This window comes from Drosophila kikkawai, chromosome 2L (assembly GCF_030179895.1).
Source record: "Drosophila kikkawai strain 14028-0561.14 chromosome 2L, DkikHiC1v2, whole genome shotgun sequence".
NCBI classification, from domain to species: Eukaryota; Metazoa; Arthropoda; class Insecta; order Diptera; family Drosophilidae; genus Drosophila; species Drosophila kikkawai.
The window spans coordinates 14,783,925-14,800,248 of NC_091728.1; the positions used below are offsets into that span (position 1 = coordinate 14,783,925).

The 16,324-nt window shown below is 39.1% G+C and overlaps 3 protein-coding genes across 4 annotated transcripts in view; 2 read left to right on the forward strand and 1 right to left on the reverse strand.

The window, feature by feature from the left end:
- Positions 1 to 272: 272 nt before the first annotated feature.
- slf (C-type lectin domain-containing protein slf) lies at positions 273 to 5,776 on the forward strand. The gene is made up of 3 exons (XM_017170548.3): positions 273 to 384; positions 2,448 to 2,580; positions 4,750 to 5,776. The coding sequence occupies exons 2-3, from the start codon at positions 2,448 to 2,450 to the stop codon at positions 5,310 to 5,312; spliced, it is 696 nt and encodes a 231-aa protein (XP_017026037.1). The 5' UTR covers positions 273 to 384; the 3' UTR covers positions 5,313 to 5,776.
- A 15-nt stretch (positions 5,777 to 5,791) lies between these two features.
- Positions 5,792 to 7,845, reverse strand: LOC108077274 (U2 small nuclear ribonucleoprotein auxiliary factor 35 kDa subunit-related protein 2). 2 transcript variants are annotated; one of them, XM_017170544.2, is made up of 5 exons: positions 7,784 to 7,845; positions 6,915 to 7,736; positions 6,400 to 6,503; positions 6,121 to 6,277; positions 5,792 to 6,056 (listed from the first exon to the last, which is right to left on the reverse strand). In XM_017170544.2, the coding sequence occupies exons 1-5, from the start codon at positions 7,795 to 7,797 to the stop codon at positions 5,792 to 5,794; spliced, it is 1,362 nt and encodes a 453-aa protein (XP_017026033.1). In that variant the 5' UTR covers positions 7,798 to 7,845. The 2 variants fall into 2 exon arrangements, 1 of the variants encoding a protein (XP_017026033.1); XR_011445923.1 differs by having other exon boundaries at positions 6,043 to 6,056; positions 6,121 to 6,247; positions 6,372 to 6,503.
- An 873-nt stretch (positions 7,846 to 8,718) lies between these two features.
- Positions 8,719 to 16,324, forward strand: part of fipi (factor of interpulse interval) — a 73,726-nt gene continuing 66,120 nt past the window's right edge. Inside the window, exon 1 of the mRNA XM_017170560.3 lies at positions 8,719 to 9,122. Coding sequence (XP_017026049.1) covers positions 9,065 to 9,122 — 58 coding nt within the window. The 5' untranslated portion in view covers positions 8,719 to 9,064. The remainder of the gene's footprint in view (positions 9,123 to 16,324) is intronic.

The following is a 16,324-nucleotide window of genomic DNA, read 5'->3' on the forward strand; positions in this document are numbered from 1 at the left end:
CAAAAAAAAAAAAAAAGAAGATTGAGGCGCACATAAATATTTATAGACAAAAGTTGTCGTTGTCTAAAGATGTTCTGAGCAACTCATCTCAGAGCCAAGTTGTTGCTGTTGCTGCTGCTGCGGCGGCTGCTGCTGTTAAAGCTTCGCTGCAGTCGCTGTCGACGTCCTCTGCCGGCGTCTCAGCTTTTCAAAGCTGCACGGCGCAAGTTGTTGGTGGACGGGCGGCGGTGGCGCGACTATAAAACAGTTTGCTGCTGCCAATTGACTTTTGTTTTCGTTTGCGTCTGGTCTCGTCTGGTTGTCTGCTTGGACAATTCGGCGACTACAGAATATAGAAACCGTGTGCTCTGTGTGCAGTGTTATTCCAAAAATAGCAAAGCAAAGGTAAGCCGAGCCGAGCCGCGGCCAAGGATATACATATACTATATACGTGTGTGGACAATCGAAGGACTGTGCAAAACCCATAATGTGACAATTAAAAAACCGCAAGAAAATTGTACAACAATTCAGTGTGCTGTGAGCTGTTCAAGGATATGGATTTATAAACAGCTAAATCTGAAATCGTATGGAATCGTTATGTTGTATAAAAAAAAAATCCCCTTGGAAACTAGAAGCAAAGATAACTTAATTAAAAGCTGTCGCGCTGGGTCTTAAGTAAACGAGTTCGTTGCCTAAGTCTTTCGTTTGAGAACTTGCTTAGAAAACAGTTTGTTGCCTAAGTCTTTTGCTCCAGGAGCTGGCGTTGAAAAGAGTTCGTTGCCTAAGTCTTTCGTTCGAGAACCTACTTGAAAAACAGTCCGTTGCCTAAGTCATTCGTCTTGAGAACTCGATTAGAAAACAATTCGTTGCTTGAGTCTTTCGTTAAATATTCTACAAAAAAAGTTCTTTGCCTAAGTTTTTCGTTCGGGAACCTTCTAAGAAAAAACGTCGTTGCCTTTCATTTAATATTCTTCAAATTTCTTCTTCGTTTGAGAAACATCAAATTCTTTCTTTTATTACCAAACATAAAAAGGCTTTAAAGTTTTCTTCTGATAATTTCCAAACGAAATCTATATCATAAAAAAACTAAATTCAATTTAGAAGAAGAAAAAAATCCAAAAAACCCACAACAGCTTCCCCCATCTGAAACGTGATTTGCGCAAGAGCCGTGCACATGAAATTTTCCATCACCCATAACCACCGCACGAAAAGCAAAACAGGCGATAATGCATAAAGCCCACTCCGGGGCCTGTAATTTGGCCAAAAAGCCAACACCAAAAGGGCATCTATGAGCAGTATCTACAAGTATAATTAAATGCATCATCAGCTCGACGCGTCGCTCAGCTCCGCTGATTGATTAACATGCATGAAACAAGAAATGGACAAAGCCCCCGATGGACACAAATTACAAAACGCAACAAATGAACAAACAAAAAGCAACAGAAATAACACCACGAAAAACTGGCAACAACAACAAAGCGAAGATATATTGAAATGCATATTTCCCAAGCGCGCTTGAACTCTTCAAGTTTTATTTTTATTTTTGGAAATGTCGCTGTCGAAAATGAAATCAATAATAAGCGGGCCGCCGCCGCCGAAATCCACATTTCATTATGTATTGTTACCAAATTAGGCGCTGATAAGCGGCGTCATTAATGATTTATAGTTGCCAAATCGGCGGACAGCAGGCGATCAAATAAATACTGTCGATAAGCATCGCAGACACGCAATCGCCGTCGCATCGAATCCAATTAATATGCAACAATTTTCAATCGTAAAGCCAACTGGATCCAACGGGGGACATTGAGCTCTGCATTGCATTAGCATAAGGAGGAAGAAACGGGGCCTGATTAAAATGCTGACTGGCTGGCTAAGTGGAAGGTTCTAGCCGAAGAGACACACGCAGCAGCAGGCGATAAAAAGTCAATAAAACCAGTTAAGGTCAGCTTGGCGCTTTATGCTTGTGTAATCAACATGTTTGCTGCACGATGTGCTGACGTCGCTGCCGATCGATGCTTGATGCTGATGCTGATCACGTTGCCGCTGCTGCGCCACAATAAAAAATAAAAAATGAAAATAATAAAGTTTCAAGTGTCGTCGAACGTTGTTTGGCGGTAGTTTCTGGTAGTCACTGTGGCACTGTGTCAGTGGCCGCCGGGGGCAACCGGTTGCGCATCCTTGACATAAAAAGCGATCTCGATCTTGCACGACAGCCAGCGCCAGCGCCAGCTTACATCTTTGGATCGCCAAAGCGAGTTGGAAATTTATACAAAAAAATTGCGTATACGCAAAAGGGCGCGGCACAAAGCGTCGGCATCTTTATCGCCCCGATAATCGTGTACAAATTTATGTTAATGACAACGTGTTAACAATTTGCATATCTGTAAGCTGTTGCTTGCCAAATTGCCTTCTGTTACTGTTTTTACCTGTTTTCTTACCAGGTTTTTCCCTGTCTTTTTTCCTTCCAGATGAAAGTCACTTTGGCGTTAGCGACTTTCTGCGTGGTGGCTGCCTGCGCCAATGCGGCCAGAACCACAACCACCACAGCGACCAAGCCGGGTCGCTTCCTCTCACTGCCCGTGCCCGCCAAGTGCGCTAGCCGTAAGTATTAACCCATCACATGCCTTAACCCATCCACAACTCGGTTCGAAAAGTAAAAGTGACGAATGCCGCGAGAATATTAAGCGGCTTTTGGTTGCCAAGTTTGCACTTGAAATTGTGTTTGGCAATGCGACGTGTGGGTGTAACCACAACTATAAAGCTGAGCAGGCAGAGGGGGTGTCAGTCGAAGGTCGCTGACGTGAGCTGGAATTTTATATAGTTTGTGATTACTTTCTTTGCTCGCCTTTTTCGTAAACAAAAATTCCAGTTGCCAAATGGAAAAGAAAACTTTAAAAAATTATATTTATCACTAACTGAGTAATTATTATTCGAACATATTTATTTAGAGATAATATTTACTTTTTTAAAGTAATTTTAGTATAGTAAAAAAGCATTTTCTTATGGTTAGATCAATTAAAATTCAATTTATTCTAAAATAAATTCATAAAAGTTTCCTAATAGAGAAATATTTTCTTTACAAGTTTAAATATTTAATTAAGTATCTTATAAATTCTTTAAAAGTACCCTTATTCCTTCAGTGTACTGTTCGATCTTAACTCTTAATTATATATTTAAAGTGGTTTATCCGTAAGTGTTTCACCTAAAGTGGGTTTTCCTCAATCTAGTCAGCAAGTCATCGCCAGAGATTGCAAACATTGCATCAGTCTGAAGCGTCTGAACAATAGCATCATCGCTGCTGCATATCCGGTACACTAATGAACACTTTGCAGTTATTGCTAATTAGGCAAAAACCCTACCTAACTCACACTATAATATGTAATAAATACAAATATATATAAATATATATATATAGAAACTTGCCGTTAAACATGCAACTTAATTTTTGGGGCGTCACCGAGTCGCCTAGCCAGTTTTTCGAGGTGCCCGTTGAATGCGATTTAGATCTTTCATCTCTTTGGAAAAATTTCCAGTTATACAAGCGCAGCTTTTTAGGTCTCTCCAATAGTTAAATCACCTGATTAACTATTCCGACTTAATTACCCGATTTTTTCTCTCGATAATTAAGATTTCATTTCTAAGTCTCAGAGAGGGGGTAGAGAGATGCCAATCTCAAAACGGGGAATGCAGCTTGGATTCCATGAATATTATGCAAGTTTCGGTTAGGAAAAATATATTTTTAAAGATGGCTTTTTAGCAAATTTGCCTTGACCCGCGCCACAAAAGGGCCAGAAATGTGAGGAAATGGCCAGAGACAGACAGCCGGCCAGCAAAATAAATAATAATGTGCAAACAATGGCAAATAAGGCCATTATGTTGGAAGTTAAGCTGATTTGACGCCCGAGGGGAGTGGCGATTGGTTGCAAAAGTTGGCTTAAAGTGCGGCTAATGACGCGTGCCAGCAGCAGCAGCAGCTGTGGCAACAGGCTTTATTTTTGTTACCTCTTTTTTTCTGCTGCTGCTGCTGCCTCTTTTCAAGCTAATCAAATGGAAGCTGCCATGACTTCAGCTTGGGCTTTGGCTTCACTCAACTGAAACAAGTTCGAGGATGCTGCAGCAGCAGCGGGGGACTCCCATTGTTGTTCCAAAGATAAAAAAAAAAAAAAAAAACAGAAAACCTTTTGACACCGCGAAAGGAAAGCAAAGAAGCATGCTGCATAAATCGCACAGATTGTGTAACCCGCCGCCGCCGCTGGCATCTTGGGGAAGTTGTGTAAGGCCCGGGGCAAAGTCTCTTATTTTTATTTTTTGGCGCTACTTGCTTTCGGTTTCGGTGATGGGGCAGGCTCCGAGACATTGCACTGCGGACACCAAACTGAAGATGAGACTGCAGTTGGCTGGGGGAAACCGGTTGGCAAAGACCACACCCACACGGGGAGAAATATATATCCACAAACTTGACACTATTTTGAGAGATTTTTTAAAGGAAAAAAAAATTAAAATAAATATTTACAAAAATATCTCAAGGATGCAAAGGGACTTTAGGAAATTAGAGAGGCTTTACAGAACTTTCAGTACAAACTTGGCATTATTTTTAAAGATTTTTTAATGTGAAAATATATATCCCAGGGATGCCAACTAACTTCTTGAATTTTTAGATATTTTAGAGAATCTGTTATACATTTTATACATCAATAGCAACCTATATATTCTCCTTAACCCCTAACAAACCCTTCTAACTTCTTAACCTATCCTCTCCCCCTCTTCCAGGCCCCAAGGAGTTCTCCTACCGCGGCAAAAACATGTTCCTAACCACCCACGTGCCCGCTCTGGCCAACAAGAAGGTCGACTGGCTTGATGGCCGCAACCTGTGCCGCGAATACTGCATGGACCTGGTTGCCCTGGAGACCCAAGAGAAGAACAATCTGATCTTCCGTGTGATCCAGCAGAACGATGTGCCCTACATCTGGACCGCTGGCCGTATCTGTGACTTTGCCGGCTGCGAGAATCGCCCGGATCTGGAGCCCAAGCATGTCTATGGTTGGTTCTGGTCTGCAACTCGCGAGAAGATCCAGGCCACCAACCGCATTCCACAGGGCTGGGGCTACAACCCCTGGTCTCAGACCGGACACAAGAAGCGCCCGCAGCCCGATAACGCCGAGTATGACATCAACCAGACCAAGGAGCAGTGCCTGTCCGTGCTGAACAATGTGTACAACGATGGCATCGCCTGGCACGACGTGGCCTGTTACCACGAGAAGCCCGTGATCTGCGAGGATAATGAGGAGCTGCTGCGCTATGTGGCTGCCACGAATCCCGGCATCCGTCTATAAGCGGTTCGCGCTGTTTGCCTAATTTTAAAGCTACTTATTATAATATTCCTTAAACACACGAGTTTTTGTATCATTTTTGTTTGTATGATGTACGACGTACGAAAACGGAAGAAAGCAAGACAAATAGACTTTAGAATTTACAATTCCCGATCTTACCACCTATAATACTGTCATCATTCCAGCACCCACTATCTATCTATCTATCTATCTATATGTCTCGTTTCGAAACTGCCAATTTTACGCGTAGAATCCCCATTTCCGTGGTAAACAATTGGGTTGCTTCGCAGAGCCTTCCTTAACTTGAATATTTATGGAGCGATCGCAGTCTTAAATTGCGACAAACATTCGGAATCTCTTGAGTATTTTATTTTTGAGACACTCACCTGTTCTTCCCCACAAAAAAGAGATTGAATAAAACTTTGAAAAAGATCCCATTAAAAACAAAACAAAAAAAATTAAATTAATGACTTTGGCTTTTATTAACGATGATCCAGGGACTGGGAGTGGCTCCTGGAATGTTTATGACCATTAGATCTGTGATGCTCTCTTCTGTGTGAATCCGAGGAGCTACGATCTCTCTTGGAGTTAGATCGTTTGGAGTCTCTATCACTTCTGGACCTGGTTTGGTGCTTCGAAGTATCATCTAAACCTCTGCGAGTCTTGTACTCCTTGGAGTTATCCTGCTGCGGTTCAGGACTTTCAGACCATCGCCAGTTTCTGCCATGCTCTAAAGGATCATCCCAACTTTAAACAAAGAGTACAAAATTTATAAATTGTATTGAAAAATAATTTTAAAAAATGCCTTTACCTGGGCGTTTTGGCTTTAGGAGTCTGACTCGAGTTCCTTTTACTTTTCGGACCTGTTGTGTACTCCAGTTCCGTATTAAACAGGTTGTCCTTGTTCCGAAATAAATGCAAATAGCCGCACTGGTTACCTTTGGGACATATACGTGTTAAGGACAAACCTTTAAAAAGCAACAAATTGGTATAAAGAAAATGGATTTATATGTGTATGTTTTTTAGATTTATGATTTCATATTTTTGGTTGTCAAAGGATACAGCTCTTCTGGGCATACAGTTCACGTACCGCAAACTGCGCCACGCCAGGTCTTCAGGTTGGAGAACTCCACATTGAGGCGCTTGCAGGCATAGTAGCGACCCTGGAGATTGGTAAAGGCGCGAAGAGCGGATCTAGAAGGGGAAATGTGTTAAATTAGAATGAAATATTAAGAAAAACTGAAGAAGTTTTGATAATTAAAAGCTTAATCAAACATAAAACAATGGTAAATAATTAGGAAATTACCAAAACTCGCAGATATTTAAGCTGTCAAGCCCTCGTTAAGTTAAAAATATGAAAAAATAAGATATTTGCATACAAGCTAACCCTTTTCTACATGCAAATGTTGGGAATGTGTCGTGACAAAGTTACAAAATTTGCATAAAAACAATTGAAATTAAGTATTTCTTATACAAACAAATATTTCTTATAGCTAAAATTATAAATAAATTCCCAGACAAATGTTTCTAATAGCTAAATATATAAATAAATTTCCAGACAAATATTTCTGCTAAAAATAAACACTAAAATCGATCATCACAAACCGTTCATCAGTGTATTCCACAAAGACATGACCCCTCAGGTGTTCCAAAGTATTTCGCACTGTTCGAAAGTTCACAATGGTTCCAAACTTCTGCAGCTCCTCGACGGCATCGGCAAAGAACTCATCGTAGTCATGCCGCATATCCTGCTCCGTCAACTCCAGCTCTTCGTCTGCCCCGGAGTACTCATTGCGCTTGGTGCGTTGCCCTTGCAGCAGCGAGTGACTAAAGAAGTGACGGATGAGTAGGATACGGGACAGCATGGGACGGCGGTGATTGAAGGTGCAGCTATGGCCATAGCGGCAGCAATTGGTGCGACTGTAAAACTCGCAGGGCCGCTCATCGGGATGGGTTTCCATCACGCGGAGGAGATGCTGAGGGGGCTGCTCTATGCTAGGATCGTTGAGATACTCTTCCATGCTCTGCATCATGGCCTCAAATTCGGCTGCAGCCTTGGCCGTCCTTTGCAGGTGCTCCTCGCGCTGCTTCCTCAAGGATTCCTCGCGTTTCAACCGCTCTCTGGCCTGCTCCTGCTGCAGGCGCTCCACTTCCTCTTGTTTCTGCCGTCGCCTGGCCTCATCGATGCGGAATTGCTGCTGGGCGATGGCCTCGCGGTGCAGCCAGGCTCTCTCCGCCTCCTGTTGCTCTCTCTCCTCTGCTTGACGCTGGAATTCCTCCAGTTTCTCCTGGCGTATCAGGCATTTCTGGTACTCCGGATCGGCGAGTCTCAGGTTCTCGGCTTCTTCCTCTTGTTTATCTCGTTCCTTGGCTGCTTTTTGACGGCGCCGCTGTCGCTGCTTCTTTTTGGTTAACTTTCGCCTGGCTCTGGGAATTTTTAAATTAGTTATTGTAATGAAAATGCATTTATTTACCTTTTTCCCGGCATTTTGACAAAAACAATGAAACAGTGTGACCGTGGGCTTAGAGAGTAATAATAACGTTGGGCCCTGAAAACGATATACACTTCATGCCATGTTTTCACAAAAACCACAAATATGAGCTGGTCACACTTATTACATTTGTGCATGTAAAAAGCATGTAAAATAAGTTTAAATAAAAAAACCTTCAAAACTAATATTATGAATATGGAAATATTGCTTTATTAGAAAGATTTTGTGTAAAATTTGTAATATTTAATTTAATTTTTTTTTAAATATTATTAATAAAGAATATAGTGTTTATTTTATTGTTTTTTAATTTAAGATAAAATGTTCACTTGTTTTATTCACTTATGTTTGGTGAATTTTACTTAAAAAAAGAAAATTATAATCTATAAACCGAAATAACTAATTTATTTTACACGATTTCTCAAATAGTCTTTTTTAAATTAATAAATTATATATTTTCTTATATACTTACATATTATCGAGTCTCGACAAAACTAAGCCCATAAAAGCTTTTATTATTAAAGTTATAATACTGTTAACTTATAATTCTTTTAAGTTACATACCTTGGCTTTTCTATTTTGAAACTCAACTCCGACTGTAATAAGTATAAAAGTTTGAATTTGCCAAGTTAGGAAAATGTGTTCCACAAATAAGAGGAAAATTCTGGTATACCGTAAGCATGGTTTTAAAAATGAACCGTTATACATTAGTATGACACCAAGTTTCCCTAATCTCTTCTGCCATAAAATGCAATGGGGAAAAGAAAAAGTTTTTCCGCCTTGAACTTTCACCACGACTTAAGCTTAAGGGGAAATTCGGTTCAGAACAAGCAACATTGGAAAAATGTTGCTGAGAATGTTGCTCGGGCCGAAGATGCGAAAAAAAATCAAATTCAGTGATAAAGTGAAATTCGTGCTGTTCACATATAAAACTTCGTGTCGCTCTCCCGCTCTTCTCTCCGGTCTTCCAAGCTCCGGTCGTGAATTTCGCGTGCTCTTCGGATCGGAATCCGAATCCGGAGAACGGAATCCGGACTCGGAAAACAACAAAAACAACAACAAACCGTAGCTTAAATTGCAGAAACTAAGCCAAAAAACAATTTTCGCGGCACAATTTGATATTTAGATAAATTAAATAATTCATGCCGCCGGCGACTGAACGAGTAGTGTGTGCTATCATCATCTCACAGGAATTGGCCTAAAATATACATTTCTATAACAGGTAGTAATAATAGCAATTAAAAGAGTGAAATTCTATAATCGGAAATGGCCAATGCAATGCGATTACTAATTGGATTTATGCTGAATTTGGCAGCACTAACAGGTGAGTGACTTTTAAAACAGATGAGCTGCACTGGGAGAAATGGTGTAATTACGACTATTTTGCATCATATAATATATGATATTATTTCGCATCATATTTCGCATTATATATATATTTATATATTAAAAGTGTGCCAATAATGTAAACTCTAATTAACTCTAAAAAGAATCATGATTCTTAAGACACGAAAAAAATGCAGTGCAAATATCCATATTTCTATATATAAAATATATACATATATTGTAAATCAATTAACATAGATGTTTCTCCACCTATAAATTATTATTATTTTGTTAATTAAAAAATTATATTTAAATTTTATATGTTTATATATGTAGGTAACCTTGAAAGGTAACTAATCTGTTATCTTTGGAGGTATTAAATTCAAGCGATTTGGTTTTAAAGATAACAAAGATCATACGATAAGCTTAATATACTTGATAAGAATTAGAATAAGATTTAAGCTAGCTGTGGCTTTTGATAAGTAAGCCACTGAACACATGATTTTCACGTAAGCAGATATGTCCCATAAATATATCAACAAAATCTCTAGCAGCTATCTCAGAGTTACTTAGGGGTTTCTTGTTTATTTAAGTATTTATTATGAATTTATCTACTTAGCGAAATTTATTATGAACTTATTTTATTGGGGAAATGGGTTTCTAAAATAATTCTAAAATATATTCATTACTGAGAATGTTACGTTCAAACTATAGATGTTACGAATGATTTGCTTTTAAAATAATCAATTTAAATCTAAATGCTCACTTTACTTCATATATTTTATTAGCATTGACCTCTTTTAGATTTCAGTGTGACATTGTGCTGTAAGCGTGGTGCCACCTATTAGGGCTAGGTGCTGGGGCACCGGCGCTCTTCCCAGTTACGTTTCTGCGTTTTATTTTCGGTCTCATGGACACCGACAACGTTACCGTCACCATTTATTATGTTCTTGGCCCGCCGTCGCGTCGGACAGTTACGAGTTACGAGTTTTTAGTTCGAATTCATAATGTGCTTGTTGTGGTCTTCCAGCAAGCAGTTGGGCGGCGGCAGTCTTCTTCCTCTCCTTATGTGTCGTTACGTATTTATCAATATTTGCTTTCGGTATTTAGTTTTCTGGCTCAAGTGTCTCGTGGCTAATAGAAAATCGATGGCATATTGTTGCACATTTTGCGGGCCATTATGAAAGCCATACTGGCTGTAGGTTGAGTATCTGAGAGATACAAGGGTGTATCTCAAAGAGCCAGCAGCTGGTATTTTTTCTTTTGCCAAAGTCCCACGTCAGTCAACGATGTTTGCTCTCAGTTTTTCGATCAATTTCCACTGCCTAAAAGCCGTCTAAGGGGTGTTAAGCCGCTCTCGAATGGCATTTCTCCATTGGACAACTGCCACTTGCCTCTGATGTCTGTGAGGCCTCCGAGACCTCTGATGCCTTTGATTCTCCATGGGCCTCTGTCTCTGAACTGGCACTTCAATCTGCATGCTCCACATTTATGTGGCACTGCGTTTTTGGCTCTTTTGCCTCCACTTTCTTTGATTTCATCCCAGGCTCCACTTCACACTCTCCGGCCCCGGCCTCGTCCTTGTTCTCCTTCTGTTTCGCCGCGCTGGTCCTCGCAAATATTTAATTTAAGCCCGGCGACATCTCTTGCTGAAGGGTATATACAAATTGTGTGGGCGTTGGTTAAGGGAAGGAGAAGAGGTTAATAATATTTACATTTAGGAAAATATTTCCCAAGATACATATATTTTTGTTTAAAATAAAAGGAACATATATTTATACAAAATAAATTCAAACAGAATATTCTCAAAATATCTTAAGTCCTGCTTTAATTCCTTAAAATTAATTTATTTAAAGTAAAGTAAAGTTAGCTCACATAATAAATTTCCCAAAGCTAAAGGACTTCTCTTGGAGAGAACAAAAAGCGCTGCATCTGCAGTTGCTTTTATCCTTTTGCCAGCAGCAACGGCCTTTTTCCTCCCGTTTATTTCTGTTGCTGTGTCCCACTTGCGGTTTTGTTTAATTACGCATATTACTCCGCCTTTCCCTTACCCAGCGTCAACCCAATCCCAGCTCCGGCTCCTGTTTCTGGTGCTGTTGCTGTGGTCACTTACTGACGAGGACGAGTGTCTTTGGTTTGGATCTCTTGAGGCTTGTCAACGGCAGGGAGCGTAGCATTTCCGGAGTGGTGGTGTTGCGGAAGGGGTCGAATTGCTCTGCGGTTGTCAAGCATTTCTGCCGGGGACAACGCTCGCTCGGATGGGGTTGTGTGAAGCTGACCAACTGGCTTAGAGGGTGACAGACAGGCTTTGCCGCTGCTTCTACTGCTGCTGAAGCCAAATCGGACTGGTTAATTACTTTGCGGGTGGCCGGGAGATAAGTGCTGCTTCGTATTTATCATATTTACTCAGTGAATTCAGCAAATTAAAATCAATATGAAGCCTGCAGCAGAGGCATCCATTAATTATACAAGCGGCTTTGGATGCTACTACTGCTGCTAATGAGGTAAAGTGTCGACAGCAACGCCCTCAGCGCACAAAAGTGTCCCATTACTTTCGTCCGGCACTGTACGCCGCCGGCCTTTTAATTGAGGGAAAGGTCAGACTCGCATCGATTTTAATGCAACGAAAAGAGAAAATAAACAGGCAACTAGTAGAGATACTCTGGGAGCAGGCCTGGGATTTTGTAAACAATTTTGTTATAATAGAATTTTTCTCTAGAGAGATGTGATGTAATAGTTTTTCAAATAATTTTTAATAACTTATAATGTACTTTTTTGCAGAATAAAATATACCCTTAAATCCTAAAAAGTAATAAACAATCTACAAGCAAATCACTATCAAGCAAGACCTTTAGGAAATCCCTTATAAAAATTCAATATAACTCTTTAAAAAATTGCATAAAAGATTTTTAACCTAAAAAATAAATATTTATTACAAAGAACTGCCTTTTTAGTTTGATTTTTTCATGTTTAAATGTACATATTTTCTTTGTTGATTTTTCCTAAATACACTTTTCGTAAATCCTGCAAAAATAAATAAAAAGTCAGCCAACAAATCACCAACAGTGCCAGTGTGCCGCTTTAGTGGTTGAGGGCTGAGGAGGTGCGTTTGTTGTAGGCGGAGATAGTACTACATGCCCACGCATAGTTCGGGCGCTGGCGATTCAATTTAGTTTGCCACTTAACCCCAGAGTGCCCCACGCGGTGGTGGGGCTGCGCCACCTTTGGCTTTCGGCCGGAGGGCGGGAGCGCAGTGCAGCGCATGATAAATTGCCACTTGACTTTGCATATTTGCGCTGTCAAAGGGTCGTGAAAAAGGGTGACGATGATAGGGGAGATGAAGTTAGGGGAAAAACAGGCGACAGTGAAGTTATACAAAAATATTTTGTTTATATATAATTTATATATATATATTTTTTTAAATTTATTATATAATAAAAAGAAATTCAAGATATGTTAAGGGACTCAAGAGTTTTTTGTTAAAAATATATATGGGTTTTAGAATATATATTTAACTAACCAATTTTTAAAATTGTATTCAAAGAATTCAAGAAGAAATTTCTATAATAATAAAATACTTATATTAAAATTAATATTTAATTACATATTTTTTTAATTTTAAGTAATAATCTGCTAACTTAAACTAATAAATAAATATAAGAAACCAAAATTTTTAGACACAAAATATTTCAAAATTGTTTCATTGTAGATAAGGAATAAACTATATAATTTTAAATTAAAAGTCTGAAATACTATTTTAAAATGTATAAAATCTGTTATAATTATAAAATATCTATAAAAACCTTCACTATATTCATAATTTTTTTCTGTGCACCTTCTCCATCATCAGCAGGCCACAAAACGGTCTCCAGTCACTTTGGTCTCGCTTTACTGTTTTCTATTGAATTTGTTCAACTTTCGTCGGGCGTCCGAACTTTGACTTCTGCCCAAGTTTTTCGTGTGTGAAAGTGTCCTGTGTGTATGTGTGTTTGTGTACTACCCAGGACTCATCATCAACCTTGACATCTTTTAAGTTTTTAGGGGAACTTCTTCCGCCAGCGGGAAGTCAGCAAGGCGACCGCAAACAAGGAATCACCCATTGTTCGAGGAGGAGGAGGAGGATCTGGTGTGCCTTTCATTTAACTGACACTTGCAAAAGTGTCCTGTCATCCTTCCGAGCTTTCCGTTTTCCGCTGCCAGTCACTACCTACTCTCCCTTCCCTTTTCCTTTCCCCCCTTTGTTGCTCTCACATTTTGCATGCATGATTTTTGGTGTCACCGTTCTTGTCTCCTCTCTCTCTCTCTCTGATCTTTCTTTTTTGCTGTGTCAAAAGTATTCGTTTTGTTATTATTTTTAAAAATCCGACAAGCACTCCACGTAGAGTGGCTGTCAGGTGGTGTCGGGCCCTGCATTTAAATGTATGCCACTGACACAGCTCCCCCGAGTTACGCCAGTCTCCCGAATTTTCCTCACATCCCTCTCGATTTTTTCGGCGTGAATAATTACGATACCTACCCAGTGTGCCCTCAGGGGTCGCCGGGGAACTCAATTTGTTAACACCCAAAATGTGTTATGTCTGATCCAAATTCTGTGATTTTTCCAAATGGTTACAGGGGCCAGTAAAGTGAAGTTAATTGGAATGCAAATTGGAAAAAACAGTGGCTTTTTGTGGAGTATTTTACAGAGTTGCTGAGGCGGCACTAAAATGTTGTACAAATATCAAAAATATTTGTGTTTGTATTCAAGAGAAACGTGTTATTAATGCCACATATTTTTTAAGAGCGATTTTTGGCACCTTGAAAAGCGTAAATGTTTATATATTATATTTATTTATTATATTAATATATATATTTTTTATATATTATATTGTCTACGGAAGAACAGAAACAAAATAGTAGAAAATTCTGTGTAGACACTGTAAAATGGTTTCTGAATAACTCAAAATTAGGGCGAAAATAGCTTAAATAGTTAATAGTATTTATAAATTCTTGAATAATATTTTTTAACTGAAATCGTTTCAAGCTTTGTCCAAAAATCTTTTTTACTCTGTCCCTCTGTATTTTCCAGCAATAAAAAATACAAATCATGAACAAAGACTCTTTTAGAATCGTAAAACCACTTAAGAGACCTGTTATTGTGCCCCTACCTTTCCGTAAAAAAAAAACCTTATCATAAAAGTCAGTAAAAAATGTAAAGCAACCACCGCAATATACGCTTTGTTCGGACATTTATTATTTAGCTAACATGAAACGGAATTCTGCGAGTGACAAAAATTTGAGTGCATCACTCCCAGTGGCGAGCACTTTGACATTTGAACAAATTGCTGTGGCAATTACATGGCACTGAGTCAAATGTCCAGAAATCATTGCACTTGTGGCGGGAAAGTGCATAAGAGAGAGACAGAAACGAGACTGATGGGGGAAAATCCAATGTGTGACATTGTTGGAGAATTCAATTTAGATTGCTTCTCGCTGCTTTGTTTATGATTTAATCAATTGCTCATTAATTAAATGCCTTTGTGTGTTTTTCTTTCTTGCTTTTCTCTTCCCAGAATGCTCCGCAGGGGTAGGTGGACCCGTTGATGTTTCAATTTGTGGCGCGTAGTGTGCATTAATCATCAATTAACCTCTGACCCCCTGGCTGGCAGAGTTAAACAATAGATATGCGATATGTGACAGAGCTCGGGGTTACCCCAGCAAGCAGCTGGAAAACCGGGAAACCATTCAACGCAGGCCACACATTGTGCCGCAGGGGGCGTGGCCAGTTTTGTGTGATATAATTTAATTAAACGGTTTAAAGATATGGCCCATACCTTGTACAGCCCTTGGAGCCATAAAACACATGCCATGCTATTTTTCAGGCGAATTTAATTGATGTTTATGTTTGGGTCCCATTGAAATGAATTGCCCAACAAATACAATCGGGAAAAGTATTGGCAAAAAATCGTTAATAATAATCGATTTGTGTGTGGGTTTTCAATCAATGCATATAAAGGGGGGGGGGGAAAAAACAGGAAAACAGGCGAAAACCCCAGGGCAGGCCACGCGCTTTTGCAGCTGAATCCGCAATTTAATCGCTGTTTTACGGCCCTCTGTCTGACATTGGTTTTTCACTATGTTTTTTTTTGTTCAGTTTTTATGTCAATTGCTTTAGCAGGGATTTATTTATTTAACGGTGGAAAATATTTTTTAAAAATCCTGTTGGAAAAACCATAAACAAATTGCTGCAAAAGGCTACGCTTGTCAATAACTCTAAATAGGAATTCTTTGCGGTTGTCTTGTCGTGTAATAACACAATTTTGTAGTGACAAAAACAGGAATTGAAATTAATATGATCTTTAGGTTAATGGAAAAAGATTTTGTTTGTTTTTAAGGGTATAGATTTTTATTTACAAGGCTATAAATAATTTTAAATTAATTTTAAGAAATACCGGAAATTTTACTTTGCTCTATATTCTTGTTACTTGATATTTTATTGCTTATAGCTTATTATTTTTATTTTATTTTATTTATTTTTCTTTAATTAGTAGCTTGTCATAGAAAATACTAAAATAATATTTAAATAAGAATTTAAAAAATAAAACTAGTGATAGTGTTAAAAAGCATTGCCTACCTTTAGGCGCGCTTAAGCATCCAATCAAGTTCACATTTTGTAGTCTTGTAGGAGTTACTAGAATGGCTTTAAGGTAGTGATTGCATTTCTTTAAACTAAATCTGATCTTTAATTTAAAAACTTAAAATACCCAAAAACTTTTAAGCTTGGCTATGCCTCCACCCAGGATCGCTGAACATATCACTCTTTTTCGCTCGAAACTTTCACAATTAATAGCCTTAAGCAAACACACCTGCTTAAGTATAATTTACTGAACTCCTCCATCAGCTGCTGAATTTTTCACTTTTTGCATTTTCACCACCCCCGGAAGGCATGATGGAAAAAAAATTCTGTTTAAACTCTGCGGCCAATTTATGTGGCGGCTGCGATTCGCCATGAATACAAAAAGCAGCTGAGTGCGGCGCAGAGACTGCCTACATATACTATATATAAATATGTATGTACTTATATATGTATGTACATATATATATATATTATATGTGTGTATGCATATGTGATAAAAGGCAGAGCAGAGGGGCTCATAAAAAATGCACCACATAATGCCGCATGACCCGGCCGGGGCACGCCCACCAACACACCCACACACA